Source organism: Salmo trutta, chromosome 2 (genome assembly GCF_901001165.1).
Source record: "Salmo trutta chromosome 2, fSalTru1.1, whole genome shotgun sequence".
In the NCBI taxonomy this organism is placed as follows: domain Eukaryota; kingdom Metazoa; phylum Chordata; class Actinopteri; order Salmoniformes; family Salmonidae; genus Salmo; species Salmo trutta.
In genome coordinates this window covers 67159658-67183378 of record NC_042958.1, presented here as the reverse complement: position 1 = coordinate 67183378, position 23721 = coordinate 67159658, and the positions used below count along the sequence as shown (strand labels likewise).

At 43.3% G+C, this 23721-nt stretch overlaps 1 protein-coding gene and 1 non-coding gene across 3 annotated transcripts; one reads left to right on the top strand and one right to left on the bottom strand.

Annotated features, from left to right (window-relative positions):
• Positions 1-2673: 2673 nt before the first annotated feature.
• On the bottom strand, positions 2674-22088 carry ghdc (GH3 domain containing). 2 transcript variants are annotated; one of them, XM_029712036.1, is made up of 11 exons: positions 21779-22088; positions 21181-21480; positions 8108-8304; positions 7692-7886; positions 7124-7243; positions 6635-6932; positions 5024-5222; positions 4473-4544; positions 4129-4262; positions 3725-3813; positions 2674-3412 (listed from the first exon to the last, which is right to left on the bottom strand). In XM_029712036.1, exons 1-11 carry the CDS (start codon positions 21888-21890, stop codon positions 3194-3196), a joined length of 1935 nt encoding a protein of 644 aa, XP_029567896.1. In that variant the 5' UTR covers positions 21891-22088; the 3' UTR covers positions 2674-3193. The 2 variants fall into 2 exon arrangements, with proteins under 2 accessions (XP_029567896.1, XP_029567901.1); XM_029712041.1 differs by having other exon boundaries at positions 5024-5219.
• trnae-cuc (transfer RNA glutamic acid (anticodon CUC)) lies at positions 15501-15572 on the top strand. Its single transcript has one exon. It is a non-coding gene; the product is annotated as a tRNA-Glu (tRNA).
• Positions 22089-23721: the final 1633 nt, after the last annotated feature.

Sequence of the window (23721 nt, the reverse complement as noted above, 5' to 3'; positions counted from 1 at the left end):
TTGACCAAGAAGGAGAGTGATGGAGTGCTGCATCAGATGACCTGGCCTCCACAATCACGCGACCTCAATCCAATTAAGATGGTTTGGGATGAGTTGGACCGCAGAGTGAAGGAAAAGCAGCCAACAAGTGCTCAACCCTTAAATGAGTAGGTGTGTCCAAACTTTTGACTGGCACTGTATATATCACATACAAATAGAACTCAATTGACCAAACATTACATTTATTTCAATATGATTTAAATACTGTATAGGCCTAGGTAAAGTATAGGCCTACTATATATCTTTTTTTAATGCAGTCATCTTGGTTTTTATTTTAAGCATATTTTTATCATTCGCTTGTTCAATTGCAAAGACATTGGCAACTGTATTTGTAGTCAACTTCGTTCCCAAGTTATCGACGGTCACAGAGAGACAGATAAACAGCTTGATTATATGTTTAGTGGAGCTCTTCTATGTATATTGTGACAAGTAAGGGCAAAACAAATCATCAAACAAAGCACTTAGCTGTTGAGCCTGGTCTCATAGACTAGACGTAACATGGTAAAAGTAAATCCGTTTCGTTTGGTTACATAAGCCAGATGGTTACTTAATTAAAGAAAAAACGGAAGTAGGGTGGTATAACATAACGCAAACGTCTAGCAACCCAAAGGTTTCGAATCACGGACAACTTGAGCATTTTAGAAACTTTCATCTACTTTTTACTTTTTAGCTACTTTGCAACTACTTAGCATGTTAGCTAAACTTTCCCCTAATGCTTTTAGCTAACCCTTCCCCTAATGCTTTTAGCTAACCCTTCCCCTAATGCTTTTAGCTAACCCTTCCCCTAATGCTTTTAGCTAACCCTTCCCCTAATGCTTTTAGCTAACCCGTCGCCTAACCTTAATCCTTTAACCTAACTCCAAAACTTAACCCTAAACCCTAGCCTAGCTGACGTTAGCCAGCTAGCTACAATTCGTAACATACCATAGGTTTAGCAAATTCTTAACATATTGTACATTTAGCAAATTGTAATTTGTAACATCATACAAAATGGGTGATGGACATCCACAAATGAATATATATCATACGTAAGGTAACATATCATACTAAGTGGAGTGTCTCTGATTTACGTACAGAATAATGTGAAATGCTACTAGACCAGGTTGAGCTGTTCTACCAGTGGTAGCAGTCGGCAAATAACCAGCGTTTAAGTGCAACTTTACTAACGATGGTTTTGGAAAACAGTTTGGAGATTAAACAATGCTCCTACGTCTCCGCACCACGTGCTCTCACCACTGGTGTCCCCCAGGGCTCAGTTCTAGGCCCTCTCCTATTCTCGCTATACACCAAGTCACTTTGCTCTGTCATCTCCTCACATGGTCTCTCCTATCATTGCTACGCAGACGACACACAATTAATCTTCTCCTTTCCCCCTTCTGATAACCAGGTGGCGAATCGCATATCTGCATGTCTGGCAGACATATCAGTGTGGATGACGGATCACCACCTCAAGCTGAACCTCGGCAAGACGGAGCTGCTCTTCCTCCCGGGGAAGGACGGCCCTTTCCATGATCTCGCCATCACGGTGGACAACTCCATTGTGTCCTCCTCCCAGAGTGCTAAGAGCCTCTGCGTGACCCTGGACAACACCCTGTCGTTCTCCGCTAACAAGGCGGTGACCCGATCCTGTAGGTTCATGCTCTACAACATTCGCAGAGTACGACCCTGCCTTACACAGGAAGCGGCGCAGGTCCTAATCCAGGCACTTGTCATCTCCCGTCTGGATTACTGCAGCTCCCTGTTGGCGGGGCTCCCTGCCTGTGCCATTAAAACCCCTACAACTCATCCAGAACGCCGCAGCCCGTCTGGTGTTCAACCTTCCCAAGTTCTCTCACGTCACCCCACTCCTCCGCACACTCCACTGGCTTCCAGTTGAAGCTCGCATCTGCTACAAGACCATGGTGCTTGCCTACGGAGCTGCGAGGGGAACGACACCTCCGTACCTTCAGGCTCTGATCAGGCCCTACACCCAAACAAGGGCACTGCGTTCATCCACCTCTGGCCTGCTGGCCCCCCTACCTCTGCGGAAGCACAGTTCCCGCTCAGTCCAGTCAAAACTGTTCGCTGCTCTGGCACCCCAATGGTGGAACAAGCTCCCTCACAAAGCCAGGACAGCGGAGTCAATCACCACCTTCCGGAGACACCTGAAACCCCACCTCTTTAAGGAATACCTGGGATAGGATAAAGTAATCCTTCACCCCCCCAAAAAAATATATAGATGTACTATTGTAAAGTGGTTGTTCCACTGGATATCATAAGGTGAATGCACCAATTTGTAAGTCGCTCTGGATAAGAGCGTCTGCTAAATGACGTAAATGTAAAAATGAAGTTAGCCTTAAGATGCTTTTGGGAAACCGGGCCGTGGTCTGTCAAACCCCAGTCCTGGAGTGTTGAGTGTCTCCGGGTTTTCACTTTCCTGCTGCTTGATTGGTCAATTAAGGTAATTGATTAGTTAGGAACTCCCCTTTATGTCTAGGTCTTAATTGGACACAAATTGAAAGGAAATGACCAAAAACCAGTAGACAACCAGCCCTTCAGGAATTGAGACACCCCTGACCTCTAGCAAGATGGCCAAGGGGCAGCTCCACTCTCACTTTGACTGCGTTGTGGCGGTGTAAGTCAGTAAGAACAGAATACAGTATTAGCACTTTTATTTGCAAATAAAAATCATTGTTGTACAAGACAAGGTTCAAAGGGCAAAGTCAGTCCATGAAGTTGGACAAGATAGGCGCAAAGCAAAATGTAACATATTATAATGTCCATAAACATTGTATGTAAAGTTTATCCAGCACAGGTTTAACTGTCCAAAAGAGCAAGAAAATCGTCTTCACTGAAGGAGTGGGCATTAGATGCCTGTGGATTTACAATCAGTTGTTCCATTATTGTCGAAAGACTTGAGTGATTTTTTTGTCTAAGTTTGACGGGAAAGATACTGATTTCCACCATGTAAGGGGTGGAGAATGTTGACAAGACAACCAGTTGGACTTGTCGCTGTAGCTGTTCAGTGGGTTACCAAACGAGTTGTAATTTGTCATTTTCACAGATTGCCTGTCTCAACAAATGACATTCACTTTCATAGAGAATAATATTCCTCTCCACGGTTGCAGTGCACAACACACACGTCTCCACTCGAGTTTATTTCCCACAATGCCGTTCAGATGGTCTTCCCTAACAAGAAGTCGGCGTACTCCTTTCTGCGTAGTACGCGGTGCATTTTGAACGTGTTGGCCGAGGTGTTGGAGAAGGCCATCATTTGTTTACGCAGTTCCTTGAATGCACCCTCTGCCACCATCTGCACTCTCATTGGTCCGATGCTGCCTTTGAACCGGAACGACTTGTAGACGGCCGAGTCCTCCTGGACACACTGGTCCAACTGGTGAACAGGTGCAGGTGGGGTGTATGTGTATATTTTTGTTTTGTTTGTATGTGTGTGCGAGCAAGCGAGAGGGTATTTTAGAGTGTGTGTGAAAGAGGGAGTTAGAGAGGGAGAAAGAGAAGAGGGCCAAAATACAAGGGATTTCAGGAGCAATATATTATTTTCCATCATAACCACATAACCACAACCAAAACAAGTTATGGAATACGTTCTCCAGCAATTGGCATCAAACAGAAAGAAATTAACTCAAACTCATGTTGACGGGTACAGAAATGAAACAAGTGAAACTGAACACAAACGTTTCCCTACCTTGTAGCGTTGCTCCTCTGTCAGGTTCCTCACCCCCTTTAGCTCCACAAACACTTGATAGTGAGGATCAGAACCTCCACATGACTCTCCTGCAACAGATACATGATGATCAACCACTGCACAAATCAATCTGGAGCCCACATACAATATGCCATATCTTCAATGGTCTAATCCCCCTTTGAGGGAACATCCAAATCATACAGTTCCAGTACAACTTCACCCCAGCATCACTCTGGGGTGAAGTTTCCCCTAGGTACAGATCTAGGATCAGCTTTCCCTCCCCAAATCCTAACTTTAACCATTAGAGGGGGGAAAAGCAATACTGACCTAAGATCAGCGTCTAGGAACAACTTCACCCTACACCAATTGGCACTACTACAAAAGCAAGTAGAGAGCCGTCTTACCCATTATGGCACTCTCTGCGCAGCAGTAGTCAACTAGCTGAGCCCCGGGCCACTGGCTGATGGCTCGCTTCAGAGCCCCCAGAAACATCACCTCAGACACCTTCTCCCCCCGCACACTCAGCATCTGACCCCGCCTACACACACACACACACACACACACACACACACACACACCGGTCATGCACATAAACGAACACACACAAGCACACACACAGAGTACTTTAGAACAGTCTCACACACAGGCACAAATACCATCCCCTCAGCATCTATCCCCATCAGCACACAGGTATTCTCACAAACCCACGTACGTACAGATAAGGTACACACCGGATGCAGTACTGTACCTGTATTGAAATTCTACAACTGGACACTGATTGTGGAAGCCAACCACTTTTACTATATCTCCCATACGATATCTATGAGACAAAAAAAAAAAGAGATATCCCTGTCAAATCACATATCAGTCAACACAAATGCAGTGCTTGGATAACAACAGGAGGAGCTTCAGTTAAAGGGATAGTTCACTCAATTTACAAAATGTTATATTTGTTTCCCTACCTTGTAAGCAGTCTATGGACAAGGACAGAGTGTAATCCACACGTTTTTTTTTTTTTTTTTTTTTACACTAAGCCACTGCCATTTTTTTTTTGCCAAGTTTAGCATTTTTCAAACCAAAAACCAATGGAAGTCAATGTACCCAATAATAGCAAGTTTTAAATCTCATGCCCAAATCATCCTAAGGTCTCTGAAAGGGATTGTGACTTTGCTCAGTAACTTGGTTTGAAGTTACATTAAAGTCTGATTCTTCATAAAACGTAATGATTTTTCCAACCAAAAACCAATGGAAGTCAAAATACCTGATATTAGCATATTTGAAAGTACAATGATGTTTTACCTGAAGAGTCCAGATGCGTTGGTGACGACCAGCTCATAACTGTGTCCCTCCTGCACTTCCTCCATGAGCAGTGTGTGTTTCTCGGGTGTCTCCTGGTCCAAACTGGCCTCTGGGAGGAACTCGCAGAACATGGAGCGAGGACACAGCAAGTACCTCCTCCGCTCCTCCTCAGGCCACAGGTTCACCCCAATCAGACCTGCTGGGGCACAGGGATGTTAACACAGAGACATAACGTAAGAGGGCAGGAACACAGAGACACAAATAAAAGAGACCCAGATACACACGTGTAGTACCATCTAAATTATGTTCAGTGCTTGACTTGGGCTGGTGCTCACCGGGGCTGAGCACTGGCACCTCGGATTTACTACTGCTTGAGCCCCCCTGCATCTCTTTAGCCGATTAGCTCAAAAGTATTGTGGAATTCCTGCACCTAAATATATTCAATATGATTTATTTACCAAGGCAAGTCAGTTAAGAACAAATTCTTATTTACAATGACGGGGGCTGGGATTAAAAAATATATAAATAAAATATATGACAAAACACAAATCACTACAACAGAGACAACACTACATAAAGAGAGACTTAAGACAACATAGCAAGGCAGCAACACATGACAACACAGCATGGCAGCAACACAACATGGCAGCAATACAAAATATGGTACAAAGATTATTGGGCACAGACAACAGCACAAAGGGCAAGAAGGTAGAGACAACAATACATCATACAAAGCAGTCACAACTGTCAGTAAGAGTGTCCATGATTGAGTCTTTGAATGAATAGATGGAGATAAAACTGTCCAGTTTGAGTGTTTGTTGCAGCTCGTTCCAGGCGCTGGCTGCAGCGAACTGAAAAGAGGAGCGACCCAGGGATGTGTGTGCTTTGGGGACCTTTAACAGAATGTGATTGGCAGAACGGGTGTTGTATGTGGAGGATGAGGGCTGCAGTAGATATCTCAGATAGGGGGGAGTGAGGCCTAAGAGGGTTTTATAAATAAGCATAAAATCAAATCAAAATTGTATTTGTCACATACACATGGTTAGCAGATGTTAATGCGAGTGTAGCAAAATGCTTGTGCTTCTAGTTCTGACAGTGCAGTAATATCTAACAAGTAATCTAACAATTCCCCAACAACTACCTAATACACACAAATCTAGAGGGGTGAATGAGAATATGTACATGTAAGTACATACTCCTTCCACAAGAACGGAATGGTCTACCGATATCAAAAGCTTTGGCCAAGTCAATACAAATAGCAGCACAATATTGCTTAGAATCATGGGCAATGGTGACATCATTGAGTACCTTTAAGGTTGCAGTGAAACATCCATAACCTGAGCGGAAACCAGATTGCATACCCGAGAGAATACTATAAACAGTACTGGCACCCAAAATGTGTACCGGCACCTATTTTAGTCTAAATCAAGCACTGATTATGTTATGGACTTTGCTATAATTTTGGCTTCAACCAACTACCACACTCGCATGCACACACACGCACTGTAAGAGGCAGACACACAGACAGGGCCACTGTTACATTGTCATTCTCAATAGATGAAGCCTGTATACTCTTGATGCCACAAGGTGATGAGTCTCCTGTGCACTCACCCTCGGTGGCGGCGTAGAAGGGTGAGTAGAAGGGAATCCCCTGGCAGTAGCGCTCCCGCAGCATCTCCCCATAGATCTGATTAGATCCAGAGTCCACAGCCAGCACCAGGTTGAGCTGGGGCCATAGGCGCCGCGCGATGCCCACAAAGCCCTGCTGGAAGTGGGTCAGGAGCTGGGTGGCGCGCTCCGGGTCTGGCTTCATCTGGCCCTCCAGGCTGGCCCTCACCCCTGGCTCCAGGGCCAGAGCAGGGCTGACCCGACCCAGCTTAATGTCCTCCACCAGCTCCTGCCAACGCTCCTGGGGGAGGGGAGAGGGGCGGACAGAAGATGGCATCGTCAAATATAAATAATTACACAGTAATAAGAGTGCTACAATGGAGGGTTATCCTATGCACTCTTTCCATAAGAGTATAACTATACAGTAATTACACAATATAGTAAACCAGCTTTCCCAATCCTGGTATGTGTGTTTATCTCTAGCTACAGTACCTGGAGGGCACTGAAGGCATAAAAGACAGTGGAGGCGAAGTTGGACTCCAGGGTGCCCACACTGGGGTCTTTGAGGGCAAAGAGGAGGTGCAGGTAGAGGGTGTCTCTCTCACTGGGCACCTGGATGGGAGGTTGGCACCATAATTATAGTAATATAGAAGTGTGTTCAAGTTCACAAAGACACATAATGATAACCTTTGTTTCCCTGTTTATCGTAGTAGCATATTTACACTTTCCAATTTGAAAAACATGTTTTCTGTGACAACAGCATTCTGTTTCTTCCGCCGTTATGCCCTTGAGCAAGGCACTGACCCTCTGCCACTCTAAGCATGTGTACGTTGGGGATGCCCAGAAAGCCAAGGCAAACACAGAAGGCACATTTTCAGGTCTCACGAAACTGACAAAAACGCACTATTCTATTCTGGGTCTTGTTTATTAGAAAGGAAAACAGAAGAAAACAGAAAAGACATACTACATGAACTCCAATAAGAAAAAGTATTTTCCTTTCCGTTGCAAAACATTTTGCTGCAGCGTGCCCTTATGAACACAACCCTGATGCCAACCCTACCTGGAAGGCGGGTGCGGGTGTGGTGTATAGGTTGAGCATGTGGCGAGACGAAGCCGGGGTGGAGGAGTTAGGCCCAATGGGGATGCCTGCCTCAGACTGGCGAAAGGTGGGCGAGTAGAAGAGCTTGGTGGTGCGCTGGAGGCTGTCGGTGGCCGGGAACGCACGCCGCATGGCATCCAGACACACAGCCACGCCCTGGGGTGGAGAGAAACACACACACACACAGAGAGAGAGTGTCAAGGACAAACACACACAGTCATGACCAAAATAAAAATGGTCATCCTCTCTTCCTATAAGCACAGTATTTACAGTTGGATAGGTGAAAGCTTTGATTTCACCACAACACATGCCAACAAGTAATGGTAGCTAAGGAAAATTGTCATTGGGGCTAATAGGGAGCATTTCCACTGACTGACCTGTAGGAAGAACTCTGTGTTGGTGTCCTTGGTGCTCAGCAGCATGGCACTGGCTCCAGATGTACCCGATGTCATGGCTAAGATAAGGGGTTTCTCAGCTATGAGGACCTTCTCTTCTCCAGCCGCCACTCGCGCCACCAGCTCACGATAGTGCTCATACGTCGTCACCGGGTGACGTGTACGAAAGGCCTCACAGTCTGAGGACACAGAACATTGTCTGAATTGTACACTGAACAAAAATATAAGAGACCGAGTCAAGACCGAGACCAGAAATATGTGAGTCCAATTGTAGCTTTGTTCAAAATGTCCAGTATTTCTGTGTTCATATGGATTCTTTAGAGACAGTCAGAATAGTGAAAACGGATGCTGAGGGGAAAAAGATCCACTCTAGAAATGTTTACTAACCCAAACACTGTGGGGAAGAATGGGCCTTCTATGCCTTCAGAGAAGGGATAAGGATTTATAAAATAATGATTCCAATAATAATATTCTTATTTTCAATGATGTTCTGATTTAATCTTTTCAGTTTTTGCTGGAAAGGAAAGGGTGAACACTGAAGAGAAAAAAATATCCAATCAGAATTTTTCTTTGCTGGTCTCTGGGGAGATATATTTAGCTAGCTAAGTCATTGGCTAGGCCACCAGAAACTAGATAAAAGGCATCTGCCATTCAACCTTATTATGGCAACATTTCTTGAAGGACAACAGGTCACTGCGCAATTGCGAGCAGTAGTATTCCCACGATCTAGCTAGCTAGCTTTTGTTGGTGGTTAGTTTGCAGCGGCTGCAGTAGGTGTAATCAAAGAGGATGTTGTTGCTAATTTGTTAGCTTCTCCCTTTTCAAGAATAACTTTCAACAAGAAGTTAAGCTTCAAATGATCATCATCTGGTGAGTGGAACTGTTATTTTTATTGCAACGTGCTTGCTGTTAGCCATCTCTTTGAAAATAACTTAGGTGTGAAACATTGTTGAATTTAAAGTGGAACTGACAGCATTTTAGCAACATGAAATCTTATTACAATCTGTTCATATACACTCCCAGGAAGAATGACACTTAAAAAAAAAATATTCTGACAAGCGATCACTTAGATATGGTCATTTTCACAATTTCATAAATTCTTAGAATGTTTGGGAATTAGGTATACTGAGGCATTTGTGAAAATTCTATAACATTATAGAGTGGGAAAGCGGGCGTGCATTTGGATAATTAATAGACACTGCAGTAAATAAAACACATCTGTCTTGTCCAGGACCGGAGTCTACACGACTGGTGCGCTATAGCCAATCAGAGCTACAGTAGACCTTTATACAAACACGCCATTTGCCACACGGGCCTGCCATCATTCACTTTGAACTGGACTGTGAGTTTACAGGCAGTTGCAACAGCGTGACTTTACATCATTAGAGCGCATTTGCCAAAAGCCACAAAATACACCTGAATGGATTTCTGCAAATATGTTAACACCACAGGAGTCCTCTTACATTTGGGAACTTTACAGTCCTATCGATCAAACAACCATGAAAAGGTAGGCTCTCTCTCCCTCAGTTATGCACATCAACAACTAAATGCTAGCAGAGCGAGATGAGCTAAAATCTAATGAAGGGATAGTTGATAGACACTCTCCAACTTTATCAGCTAGTTGGCCGTCAAAATTATACTGCTAAACGATGGGGAATTGTAGCCTTCTCGTCCTTCTGCAGCTTGCCTGCCAATGCCTGCTTGTCCCAACCAAGCACTCAAGCTAACTGGGTAAAGTTGGCTAGCTTGCTAGCTAGCTACTTCCAGACACAAAAGAGAGCACCTCACTCTGACCATTTTACTTGCTGTAGCAGAGCTGGTTATGTTGTTTACATGCTATCTAGAGCGTTGTTGACTAACTATTACTTTTTTTGTCTACATTTACTGACACCGGTCATCTTCAGCAGGTGTTGCACGTTCGTAAAATTCATCCATTGTTCTGCGCTCTGGCACACAGATGAGAGTGCTCTAAAATCGGAGTCGACAGCCAGAGTGGATTTGTGAACGCAAGAGATATGCTAAATGTATAACAGTCGCTCAAGTTCTTGCTAGCTAACCAAATGGCACCTGCATCTCTAGCTGTGTATAGCTATCAAAAAAACGACATGAGGGGAAGAATGCTGTTACTCAGCCACTCCTCCAATGGCATGACATCCTCCTATCATCTAGCTAGCTATCTAGCTAACGTTAGCCTCTGTGTTTTTAGCTTGCTACATAAATGGATACGTTAGCCTATTAGCCACGTTATGGCTGATTTGTGATTATTGCCCTTGCTAGTTTGATTGTATTGACATTCCCAGCCTTAGTTACATTTGTCTGTTTTTGTCCAAAATATTGAGTCATTGAAACTGAAACGGTGCATCCAGAATGGAGGCAGCAAATAATGTACCAGGCCAGCTGTGATTTACAGCCTGATAGCAATCTTTTTGGGGCTACCAAGAAATGTATTGGCGAATTATATTAATCGTGCATTGAGCTGCATCCATCTATTCTGCCAACAATACCTTAGTGTACTTCATGGAACGTTGTGTCAAATAGAACCTGTTTTTAAAACTTCTTATAAAGTTGGTTTTGAGGCATAAACTGGGAATTTGATATTTGTGACTGAAATGTTGTTTGTCTGTTTTATTTTTTATTATTTCACCTTTATTTAACCAGGTAGGCTAGTTGAGAACAAGTTCTCATTTACAACTACGACCTGGCCAAGATAAAGCACAGCAGTTCGACACATACAACACAGAGTTACACATGGAATAAACAAACATACAGTCAATAATACAGTAGAAATAAACACATTTATTTATAAATGTATTTATTTTTCTACTGTATGTTTGTATATATATACACACACACACACACCTCATTTGCACTCACTGTGTGTGTGTGTAAGATAAGGGAGGTAAGGCAATATATAGGCCATGGTGGCGAAGTAATTACAATATAGCAATTTGTCATTGGAATGGTAGATATGCAGAAGATGAATGTGCAAGTACAGATACTGGGGTGCAAAGGAGCAAGATAAATAAATACAGTATGGGGATGAGATGGTTGGATGGGCTGTTTACAGATGGGCTATGTACAGGTGCAGTGATCTGCTCTGACAGCTGGTGCTTAAAGCTAGTGAGGGAGATAAGAGTCTCCAGCTTCAGTGATTTCTGCAGTTCGTTCCAGTCATTGGCAGCAGAGAATTGGAAGGAAAGGCGGCCAAAGGAGGAATTGGCTTTGGGTGTGACCAGAGAGATATACCTGCTGGAGCGTTTCATATCTGCAAAGTAGTTAAAATGCTGTCAGTTCCACTTTAAACTTTAGGTCATCGGTTACTATGTGTGCTAAACACGCACTTTTTTTTAACGGTTGTGTTTTTGTATTCTTATGATTGGGACCTACTGGCTTATTATGTCCGAGTTCATCCTTTCAACATCATGATGTGTGTGACTGCTGTCTTTCCATCAGCCCTATGCAGTGGTGAAGTGGTGCCTGAAGAAGTGGGCATATTCTCATTTTGCCAAAAACGTTCCCAAATGGCCCATTCAGCGAAGGAAAGGTGTGAAAAATCCTGTTTTCCTATGTTGTTTTAATGAGTTTTCCTACAGATTTATCAGATTTTCACTCTCAAAATTACACTTTTTTTTTATAGACAAGACAAATGTGATACTAAGTCCACAACAATGCTTAAACCACATCAATCTGATTGGGTGGGCCTGTCAGGGCCTGGCTCCCCAGTGGGTGGGCCTCTGTCCACCCAGGCCCATCCATGTCGACGCCCCTGATGCAAACAGCACATGATGACAATAGCCCATCACAAATAGCCTATTAACCAACACTTCGGATGAAACATTTTCAACACATGATTTGCATATGCATTGTTGCCTTAGTTAGCATTTACTGGCAGATATCATAAGTTGAAACGTTTTTCCTATCCTACCAGCTACCGATGTCATTCTTCTGTGAGCTGCTCCATCCCAAAACCAGTTGAACGCTGCACACGCTTGCTGCCTGCAGATGATATTCTGCTGAAACTAGGCTGTGTGCGCGGTGCCCACGTGAATATATTTCACGTGCTTTACGACTGTGTAGGGTACTTTGTGCATGATTTCTCTATTGTACTACATAATTGATAAATCATATACATCCACTACACTACTTTGAAACGCATCAGTAGGGATTAAGAAGTGAGTATAAGCAATGCCCACTGGAAAAAAATGCCCACTACACCACTGGCCCTTTGTGTTTTATAAAAAAGAAAAGATAATACACAACACAGAGGACGAGAGGTCAATAGAGTACTAAAGGTCAAGAGGACTAAAAGTCAATAGGGTACTAATGATCAATGGAAATAGTGTTTTTTCTGTGATGGGGGATTAATGATCAATGGGTCAGTGACATGGAATTTCACTCAGGGACTCATAGCTACATTGCAAGTTCTCATTGGTCCAAATTGTTTATACATTGAGCCTGAAATAGGATACCTCTTATTTGGCCATTGGCCCAGTTGTATTGCAAGGAATTCTAATTGGTCAACCACAGGCTAGGGCTGGGTTATAAAACTACATCCTACACCGAGACACCCAATATGTGGTCTCGAGACCGTACAACACAAAAAAAAAGCTGGACACTAATGTACTTGTCCTCTTGCTCAGTTCTGCACCGGGGCCTCCCACTCTTTCTATTCTGGTTAGAGCCAGTTTGCGCTGTTCTGTGAAGGGAGTAGGACACAGTGTTGTACGAGATCTTCAGTTTTTTGGCAATTTCTCGCATGGAATAGCGTTCATTTCTCAGAACAAGGATAGACTGATGAGTTTCAGAAGAAAGTTCTTTGTTTCTGGCCATTTTGAGCCTGTAATCGAACCCACAAATGCTGATGCTCCAGATACTCAACAAGTCTAAAGAAAGCCCGTTTTATTGCTTCTTTAAATCAGAACAACAGTTTTCAGCTGTGCTAACAATTGCAAAAGGGTTTTCTAATGATCAATTAGCCTTTAAAATTATGAACTTGGATTTGCTAACAACAGTTTTCAGCTGTGCCATTGGAACACAGGAGTGATGGTTGCTGATAATGGGCCTCTGTGCGCCTATGTAGATATTCCATAAAAAAATCTGCCGTTTCCAGCTACAATAGTCATTTACAACGTGTACACTGTATTTCCGATCAATTTGATGTCATTTTAAAATGGACAAAAAAATCCTTTCCTTTCAAAAACAAGGACATTTCTAAGTGACCCCAAACTTGAACGGTAGTGTACCTTTAATGCCTATTGATGAAGGCATCTTCCATATCAACGAGAATTAATAATAAAGGGTTAAATTACTACACACCTTTAGCACAGTCTTTGCCTTTAGGTTTAGCTCCATGTTGTAGCACGTGTTTATGGAAGACAAAACGGAAGGCCGAGACGACCACTTATGCTAATTAGCTATCTAGCATTACCATCTAGCATGCTCCGAACACCTTGTGGAACAGAAGAAGGCCGCCCGAAATGTGTTGTAACCGAAAAATACTGTCGCCTGAAACTGTGATAAAGCGGGTTAAAAACAGTCTACACTAAGAGTATATTTTGCATTTGTGAAATTATTTCATTTTGATGTGATATAAAAAGGGCTTTATTTCTAGAATCGTACAGCAATCGAGAATCCATTAACATTTAGATGGAGTATTTGAATGGCTCTGGCAGCCAAAACAGTCTACCTCTGGAAAAACAAACGCCTTTGCAGGCTGTACGATTTTAGCCTGATTATGCCACGATTTTGCCTTCCCAGACCAAATTTCAACGTCGTAGACAAATTCTTAGGTTGCAAACAATTGTCAGACGTCTTGGCTTGTTCACTGTGACATGGTCTAAGTCTGCAAATTAAGTACCGGTACGTGCGGTCGTAGGCTCAGACAAAGTTGTAGCAGTGTCAGAACCTTTTTGCCTTTATTGTGTAATGTGGCTGGTGTTGCGAGTCGATCCGAGAAGGGTGCAATTGCGGCTCGCAATTCGGGGCACTCCTGCATGTGGGCATTCTTGCATCTGCAGGAACCTCTATACTTCGATTGGTCGATTTTTATACTAGGACAGGAAGAAGCCGTTGGTGCTCCTGTACAGTAGGTGGTGTTAATCCACAATAACGGTGGGGGCCAGCTGCTGATTAATTCCACAGAAGAATGGGCGGGGCGACAATGGTAGCTAGCTAGCCGTACACCGGTAGACAGTGTCCTTTGCCTCCGCCTGTCGGGCACTGTTTTCCCGCAGTTCTGTTAACGACAGCGAGGGCAGGTGTTCGGCATGCGGGAGCGAAGGAACCTGTGTGCTAGCTTAGCCAGCTAGTACGGTACACAGCAGGTGGGAGGTGGGGGCTAGGGCGAAATCTGTGCCTGACAGGTAGGGGCGACACCATTTGCTAACTAGCACACAGTGTCGTCCTAGCCCCCGCCTGTCAGGCAGTTTTCTCCAGTATGTACGAGAAGGGGTGACACCGTTTGCTAGCTAGAATGTTAGCACACGTGTCACTAACAAGCAAGCTAGCTAGTTAGCACACGGTGTCGCCCTAGCCCCCTGCCTCTCAGGCATGGTTTTCTCAGGTACACAGGAGGCGGGGCGATAACGTGTGCTAACAAGCACCATGTGCTAACAAGCAAGCTAGCTAGTTAGCAAGCACACAGTGTCACCCCCAGCCTGTCAGGCATGGTTTTCTCCGGTACAACACGGTGTGCTAGCTAGCTAGTTATAACAAGGTGTCACTCCCCTCCTCTCCCCTCCTGTCAGGCAGATACAGGAATGCCCACATGCAGGAACGCCCTTGCAGGCTGCAGCTGCACACTATTGGCAGATCCCAGTAACTTAATATCTATGCACAGTCACTTGAATAACTCTACCTACATGTACATATTCCCTGTGGCTCAGTTGGTAGAGCATGGTGTTTGCAACGCCAGAATGGTGTGTGCAACGCCAGGGTTGTGGGTTCGATTCCCACAGGGGGCCAGTACAAAAAAAAAAATGTATGCAATGTATGCATTCACTACTGTAAGTCGCTCTGGATAAGAGTGTCTGCTAAATGACTAAAATGTAAATGTATATTACCTCAATTAACCGGTGCCACCGCACATTGACTCTGTACATGTACACCCTGTATATAGCCTCGCTATTGTTATTTTACTGCTGCTCTTTAATTTGTTACTCTTATTTTATTTATTTTTACATTTTTAGGTATTTTCTTAAAATTGCATTGTTGGTTAACGGACTTGTAAGTAAGTATTTCACTGTAAGGTCTACACCTGTTGTATTCGGCGAATGTGACCAATTTGATTTGACTGCAGGAACCCCTTTTTATACTTAGATTTTATACACACCCAGCCCCCCGCGCCTCCCATTGGTTCCTTCATGAACAACCCGAATCCCTGGTGGTCTAGTGGTTAGGATTCGGCGCCCTCACCGCCGTGGCCCGGGTTCGATTCCCGGTCAGGGAACCACTCTTTGGGTTCGCCGGGCATTGGCGCAGCGGTCTAGGGCACTACATCTCAGTGCAAGAGGCGTCACTGAAGTCTCTGGTTCCCGTGATTGAGAGTCCCATAGGGCGGTGCACAATTGGCCCAGGTTTGGCCAGGGTAGGCCGTCATTGCAAATAAGAATTTGTTCTTAACTGACTTGTCTAGTTAAATAAAGGTTATATAAAAAATAAAATAAAGGAACAACCCTTCCTAGAGCATCCCATTGGTTCATGCATGAGCCCCCCATTTGGATTCTGCATGAACCCAGAGTCCTGCTAGCTAGCGGGAGATACCGATAGTCAGTGTCCTTTGGTCCCGTCTGCCGAACACCTGCCCTCACCGTCGTTAACAGAACTGCGAGAAAACAGTGCCCGACAGGCAGGGGTGAAGGACACCGTCTACCGGTTGCAAAAGGTTGGAAACTTTCTGGAAATGTTTTAAGCCCGGGATGCACAGTGCATTCTTCCATCACATGTACAGCTGATTCTCAAGATCTTGCACACTAATGAGATGCTATTGTGCCCACACTACTACACTGTCTGAGCCAAGGACTACATGCTTTCTGGTAAGTTTTGATTATAATACTGGGTGGGGTGAAAATATTTTATATGACATACATGGTTTATTGTAGGCTATTGGTAAATAGTAGCCTGCAGCAAAGTGTGTTTAAATCATTTCTATCTTGTTAACAATTTCTGCTAGTTTTTGCTACCATTTGGGTCTTGGCTTGCTTGAGCCTGCTAACTGAAGAGTGTTAATAACCTGTTTCCATACATGTTTAATTTTAAAACATTTATCTTACAAAGGAGTTATTTAATCTAACTGCTTAACTATATATCTGTACATGGAATTGTATTTGTTTTTACTCATTTTTTTCTAATCTTTACAGGATAATGCCAGGGGCACTATCTGATGTGTGGAGACATTTCACTGCCGCTAATGTAGAAGGACAAAAGCTGTGTACATTTGCAAATATTGTGCCAAATCATATGTGAAGAATGCAACAAAGATGCAGAATCATCTGGCCAAGTGCATAAAGTTCCCTCAGCGCTCACAACAAGCAACCTCTGACAAAAGTCCCTCTACTTCTATTCAAGGTGAAAATGATGAAGCAGACACCTTATCGATAGCAACAGCTCATGGTCCCCCTGGAATCAGAAGTTTTTTTGACTCAATGGAGAAACGTAGTCAGAGAAATGTGGATGAATTGCTCGAGCTGTGTATGCAACTGCTTCGCCTCTGATGCTCACAGGCAATGTGTATTGGAAGAGATTTCTGAATGTTCTTCGCCCAGCATACACTCCTCCAACCAGACATGCTTTATCTACTCATTTGCTGGATGCAGAGTTCATGTGAAGGTCAAGCAAATCATAGAGAAAGCAGACTGTATTGCAATCATCTCTGATGGGTAGTCTAATGTTCATGCGCAAGGAATAATTAACTACATCATCTCCACCCCTCAACCAGTATTCTACAAGAGCACGGACACAAGGGACAACAGACACACCGGTCTCTACATTGCAGATGAGCTTAAGGCAGTTATCAATGACGTTGGACCACAGAAGGTATTTGCACTAGTGACAGACAATGCTGCGAACACGAAGGCTGCTTGGTCTAAAGTGGAGGAGTCCTACCCTAACATCACACCCAATGGCTGTGCTGGTCATGCATTGAATCTGCTCCTCAAGGACATCATGGCACTGAAAACAATGGATACACTACAAGAGAGCCAAGGAAATGGTTAGGTATGTGAAGAGTCATCAAGTTATAGCAGCAATCTACCTCACCAAGCAAAGTGAGAAGAATAAGAGCACCATATTGAAGCTGCCCAGCAACACCTGTTGGGGTGGTGTTGTCATCATGTTTGATAGTCTCCTGGAGGGGAAGGAGTCTCTCCAAGAAATGGCCATATCACAGTCTGCCAATATGGACAGCTGCATCAAGAGGATCCTCCTGGATGATATATTTTGGGAGAGAGTGGTAAGCAGCCTGAAACTCCTGAAACCTATAGCAATAGCCATTGCACGGATTGAGGGAGACAATGCCATCCTGTCTGATGTTCAGACTCTGCTTGCAGATGTAAGAGAACAAATCTGTACTGCCCTGCCCACTTCACTGTTGCTCCAAGCAGAGGAAACTGCTGTTCTGAAATGCATCAAAAAGCGTGAAGACTTCTGCCTGCAGCCCATACACGCCTCAGTGTACATGTTGGACTCCAAGTATGCTGGCAAGAGCATCCTGTCTGGTGCAGAGATCAACAAGACCTATGGGGTCATCACTACCGTGTCTCGCCAGATCCTTTGTGGATCTGAGGCTCTTTCCCCTGTTGCCTCCACCATCTTCCAAATCCAACCAACATCAGCCGCCTCAGAGCGCAACTGGTCCTTGTTTGGGAACATACACCAAAGCACACAACAGGCTGACCAATACAAGGGTAGACAAATTGGTGGCCATCCGGGCAAATTTGATGCTTTTTGAGCCTGACAATGAGCCATCCTCAACAAGTTTGGAAAGTGACAGTGAAGATGAGGCCTCAGAGTCTGATGTTCAAGAGGTGGACATTGAGGAGGTACAGGGAGAAGACATGGAAGCCTGAGAGGAAGACAACCAAAGCTTTAGTTTCTAGACTATCATTTTACAGATGTATGTTGAAAATGTTATTGGGAGATGCGATGGATCATTCAATATTCCCTTTTGTTCAGTGAAATCATCCCATGTGAAGAGTCAACTCATTTAATTAAAGTTCAATTTGTAACTAAATGTTTTTATTTCTATTGGAAGGATTTAATCATTTCCAATTATGTCTACTTATGATAAGGTAAAATGCTTGTTTGTCTCCATATGAAAATGGTAAATATATCCAATGCAAAAAACATCTACATTTAAATGGTATTAATATTAATTTGCATATATTTAGGTTAACCTCTTAGTGATCCGTTCCCGCGCCAATCCAGGTAACGGAATTGATTTGACAACACCCAGTGAAATCACAGGGCGCCAAATTCAAACAGAAATCTCATAATTAAAATTCCTCAAACATAGTATTATATACACAAGTATTATACACCATTTTAAAGATAAACTTCTTGTTAATCCCACCACAGTGTCCGATTTCAAAAAGGCTTTACGGTGAAAGCATACCATGCGATTGTTAGGTCAGCGCCTAGTCACAAAAAAAACATACAGCCATTTTCCAGCCAAAGAGAGGAGTCACAAAAAGCAGAAATACAGATAAAATGAATCACTAACCTTTGATGATCTTCATCTGATGGCACTCATAGGACTTCATGCTACACAATACATGTATGTTTGTTCGATATAGTTCATATTTATATCCAAAAATCTCAGTTTATATTGGCGCGTTATGTTCAGTAATGTTTTACTTCCAAAACATCCGATGATTTTGCAGAGAGCCACATCAATTTACAGAAATACTCATCATAAACATTGATTAAAAATACAAGTGTTATTCATAGAATTAAAGATGAACTTCTCCTTAATGCAACCGCTGTGTCAGATTTCAAAAAAGCTTTACAGCGAAAGCACACCTTGCAATAATCTGAGTACAGCTCTCAGGCACCAAAACAAGCCATACCCGCCATGTTGTGGAGTCAACAAAAGTCAGAAATAGCATTATAAATATTCACTTACCTTTGATGATCTTCATCGGAATGCACTCCCAGGAATCCCGGTTCCACAATAAATGTTTGTTATGTTCGATAAAGTCCATATTTATGTCCAAATACCTCCCTTTTGTTCACGCGTTCAGTCCAAATGCAAAATGCGCGAGCACTAAGTTTAGACGAAAAGTCAAAAAAGTTCAATTACATTTCCTGGAAACATGTCAAACGATGTAGAGAATCAATCTTTAGGATGTTTTTATCATAAATCTTCAATAATATTCCAACCGGACAATTCCTTTGTCTTCAGAAATGAAAAGGAACTCAGCTCGCTCTCATGGCCGCCCGCTTGACTGAGCTCATGCCATTCTGCCAGACACCTGATTCCAATAGCTCTTATTCTCTCCCCATTCACAGTAGAAGCCTGAAACAACATTCTAAAGACTGTTGACATCTAGTGGAAGTCTTAGGAAGTGCAATATGACCCCACAGACACTGTATATTGGATAGGCAATCACTTGAAAAACTACAAACCTCAGATTTCCCACTTCCTGGTTGGATTTTTCTCAGGTCTTCGCCTGCCATATGAGTTCTGTTATACTCACAGACATCATTCAAACAGTTTTAGAAACTTCTGAGTGTTTTCTATCCAAATATACTAATAATATGCATATCCTAGCTTCTGGGCCTGAGTAGCAGGCAGTTTACTCTGGGCATGCTTTTCATCCGGACGTCAAAATACTGACCCCTAGTCCAAAGAAGTTAATTCTCATATATTCCCGTTAATTCTCATATATTCCTGTTAATTCCCAAGGAAAGTTTCCACCCCTGAATATTCCCCAACATGTGCAACCCTACCGGTCACTGGAGCAACACTGTGTGCTAACTAGCTTGATAGCTAGTTAGCTAGCTAACACACAGAGTCAATCCCGCCACATGCCTGCTGTGTACCCGGAGACCTCCTTAGGACTAGCTGGCTAAGCTAACATACAGTGTCCTTTGTGCCAGCCTGCCAAACACCTTCCCTCACCGTTGTTAACAGAACTGCGGGAAAACAGTGCCCGACAGGCGGGGTATATTTTTAAGTTACTGGGGTGCTCCAGTACAGTAGGTGGCGTTAATGCACAATAATGTAACGTTGTTTGCCACAGGTGAACACCATTGAAGAAGGCACGGTGGCAGCTAGCTAGCCATACACCGATGGACAGTATCCGTTGCCCCACCCCTTCATCTGAGGGGTTCTTCCGCAGCTGGCATCAAACGTTGTGCATTAACGCCACCTACTGTGCTTGAGCGCCCCTGCCTCACGCCTGTCCTAAGTTAAAAATGGACCGATAGAAGTATAAAGAGGGGTTCCGGGAGATGCAGGAATGCCCAGAATTGTGAAGCAAATGCACCCTTCTCTGAGCTGCTGGCACATGCACAGATCAAATACACTGCTGCAGTTGACGTAGCCTAAATCGGCTGACCAGTCTCGCAAACCAATCGCAGAATGTCACTGCAGAACTGACGCAAATCATACTACCTGGCCAGGTTGATTGATAGTTCGATTTGCGGCAGTTCTGCCGTCAACCAACCTGGCCAGACGGCAGAACTGACGCAAATTATACAATCTGGCCAGGTTGGTATCAAGATTTTAATTTGGTAACATCAAGAGGTAATCGTAAAAGACTGAATCTGATTTACAGTCTGAAAAGGCTTTAGTAATGGTAGGCTCATCTACACCACTTTTAAAAGAGTACGGAGGAAACGTGATGCGAGTTATCGCAAGCATGTCATCAGAACATAGAGGCAGTCAATCACTTAGCAAAAAGTTATATCAGTGGCATAATGACCTTACATCACAAGGTTTTGCTGAGGTCGAATATGCTGAGAGCAGAACGTGCATGGTCATTGGTGGCTATATCGTGCAAGTGAACAAATGTGTCTTATTATGCAAGTGTCTTATAATAACGTGGAATGATTACCTTTAATTGAGCTAAAATCATACTGCTTTCCATAACGTGTGTCAGCGGTCTTGCGCAGGCGCTTTAGAAGAGTTTCCTCCTGAACTTGCCGTATATTCTGCGTATCGGCCTCCAGTTTCCCTCTTTGCCGCTTACCCAGCCAACCCACAACCTTCACGGCAAAATACTGGCTGAGCAGACTGCTCAAAGTCCGGTTCTCCCCTTTCACTTTCGAGCTTATGTCCCTCCAAAGCAGGGCCATTCCACCCAAAGACAGGACTCCAAGCACACTGGGTAAAGGACGCAGCATCCCGAGGAGCTCTGTTACACAAGGTGGAAAGCACAGAATCGGTCACACGAGAGCGCTGTTGGTCTACACACATCCATAACAATCAGTCGATAAACATGATCCATCTACATTCGTCAGAAATAGCAATGGGCTGTTCCTATTCCATTAAGTTGTTTCTGAACATAGGCTAAGAAGTTATTTTCCCACCAAGAACGGGAAGTTTAATGAACTTTAAAAAGGGCTATCACTATGGAAGGGCACATCACCGCTAGGCTATCAGTTCAGTAGTCAAAGCAATGGTTCACTTGAAATATTCATAATGTAGCTTACCAAGACTTTGTCCAGTGGCTATAATAATGGAGAGTATTGTAATGACTAATGCACAACGAATCAATTTCGAGCGCACTAATACAGCCATCGAACTGATCAACTCATAAAACATTTCAAAATAAGATAAAAGGTTTTCGTTCACGTTAAAACGGTCAATTTGTTAACTTTAACGAATGGAAAAGCATTGTCCAGTCCGTTAACTAAGTTTAAAACATGAGGATTCTTCACTTTGCAAGATGTTTTAAAGCAAGAATTTCACTTCCTTGTTTCGACCGGTCACCAAAGATGTTCTATTATATAGACAAGATGGTCGAGTGGCCACTAACAATGGACATACATTTCGTCAAAGATAGAAGTACATTTTTTAAGTTGCCGAAATGCCACGGTCGTCCACGTATATCAGTGCATTCGTAACAACCTAACATTTACGACACTTTTATTCGATCAAATTAGTAATTTCATTTTTTGTTGACCTCCATACAAATCTTCCTCACTTCATGGGCTTATTTGTGTAGACGAATTTTGGGTGGAGTATACCTCTCTCGCTTCGCCTCTTCCTCTCTGCTGATTCTTCTTCTTCTTTGAAGTTTATTGGCAGACTGCAACATATAAACTGTATTGCCGCCACCTACTGTACTGGGTAGTGAACGAGAAAATAAAACAATCCATTGCGGGTAAAAGGCAGAGAAAACGACATGCAAATACAAACATAGACACATCCCACTCCTTCAGTCACAGTCCAATCCAATACACATTTGAACAGCAACAAATGTCTCTCCACTTACTCTGTCTTACTACTTATGGCTGCTTTTCAACCAGTGCTTGCAGTATTTGTGTTGGTTGGATTCTAGGTGTCAAGAACATGGCTGTTTGAATGTTAAATGAGGAGACAGAGGCACCTGGAGAGACATCGGACCCCAGCCCAGCAGTCACAGCAGGAACTTCTGGGCCATGACATTCTCCTCCTCCATGGTGTCAGCAGGAACCCTGGCCTCAGGGCAATGCCTAACATTTGAGATGTAACTTTGATCCCCCCATTTAGTATGATATGTTACGTTATATTACATTACATTACAAATGGATTAGCGGTCGTACAATATCATAGGAATTGGAGGTAGAGGTCTTTTCGGATCCCAAAATTGAGATCCGAACCTAATTGGATCTGTAAAATTCCCATCTGAGACCGACAGCACCCAGTCATTTCCCCCCAAAATCAATACCGATCCGATTTAGATCTGAGGTATACCAGATTCCAGTGGCAATTTTAGTAAATCTTGGTAAATTTTAGTAAATCACCAAGATTTTGTAAATCTTGGTGGGGCAAACAACATATATTTTTTTAGACGCATGCCAGCATTAATTGCACTATAACAGTGTCCACAAACTGTTAGGGCCTACATAAAGCTGGCCCAACAGCAGAGCTTTCCTTTCAGCACCATAGAGTGAATCCTTACCACCGCTACACCTGGCTATCAGTGGAGCCTTGTCTGGCAGCGAAACAGTTCATTCAGCCTCATTTACTGTCTTTTTAAAAACCATAGCTGACATGGCTGACTTGCTTAAATAAATGTGGTTACTTCTGACTCCTTGTGGATTTGTGTAACTCGATAAGAACTGCATTCTCCTTCAATAATAACGAACGCCAAAATGAGTTTTGACTTTTGAACCATACACAAACATTATTACATTTATGTTCAGTAAATTCCTAATGTTTATTCTTATATCATTAACACTTAGCGCTAAGTAAAAGCAAGTATAAGCAAATGAGCTGTGACGAGGTAGGCCTATTCGTTCAGCACTTTCAAAATGGACACCGACAGAATGTTAGTTTGGATAAATTCAGCAAGATGTTGAGGCATTAACTTTACTCTTCTTTAAGTCACCACAGAGGGAGAGAGAGAGAGAGAGAAAGAGAGAGAGAGACTCGGTTAGGCTACTATTTG

Bases quoted from the DNA above. Each gene is read 5' to 3' on its own strand.
- ghdc (XM_029712036.1), bottom strand. From the start codon at position 21,890: ATGTTTTATGAGTTGATCAGTTCGATGGCTGTATTAGTGCGCTCGAAA. The intron at 7,244-7,691 runs GTAGGGTTGGCA...CCTCCCATCCAG, and splicing joins CACCCGCACCCGCCTTCCAG to GTGCCCAGTGAGAGAGACAC. The intron at 3,814-4,128 runs GTAAGACGGCTC...TATCTGTTGCAG, and splicing joins CGCAGAGAGTGCCATAATGG to GAGAGTCATGTGGAGGTTCT.